The 440-nt window shown below is 55.0% G+C and overlaps 1 protein-coding gene across 1 annotated transcript in view; it reads right to left on the bottom strand.

Moving 5' to 3' along the window:
- CSUI_010699 (c2 domain-containing) overlaps positions 1–440 on the bottom strand; it is a gene marked incomplete at its 3' end in the record, with an annotated part of 3,846 nt that continues 3,406 nt past the window's right edge. Inside the window, exon 4 of the mRNA XM_068070801.1 lies at positions 1–434. Coding sequence (XP_067917223.1) covers positions 1–434 — 434 coding nt within the window. The remainder of the gene's footprint in view (positions 435–440) is intronic.

The following is a 440-nucleotide window of genomic DNA, read 5'->3' as shown; positions in this document are numbered from 1 at the left end:
GACTTGAATCGTCTCTTCTTGCGGCGATCGGCACTCGGGCGTCCTCATCCGATAGCAACAAGGTGTTCTGATGGAGGAAAAATAGCTCTTCGATCTCTTCAAAAGGCCCTCCTCCCCCTGGAACGTCTCCTTCTCCCCCTCCCTCCATTCTTCTTCTCGACTGCGAATGCTCCGAGAGCTCCCCACTCAGACGGTCATGGAGAGACGTGGAGAGACGACGACCTCCAGGGCCTAGGCTAGAAGGTCGAGAGCTCCCGCGATGAGAATAGTGCTTTCCACCTCGACCCAATAAGTGCGTATTCCCTCGCATATGCTGACGGCTCAACACACCTGGAGATAAAGCGGAAGTCCCTACACGCAGACTGTCTCCATGCTGAGAATAGGGACTTGACAAATTCCCCCCAGGAGCTGCAGCGCTTAGACTCCATCGATCTCTGAAG

This window comes from Cystoisospora suis, assembly GCF_002600585.1.
Source record: "Cystoisospora suis strain Wien I chromosome Unknown contig_8036, whole genome shotgun sequence".
NCBI lineage: Eukaryota > Apicomplexa > Conoidasida > Eucoccidiorida > Sarcocystidae > Cystoisospora > Cystoisospora suis.
This window is presented reverse-complemented; position numbering and strand designations above follow the sequence as displayed.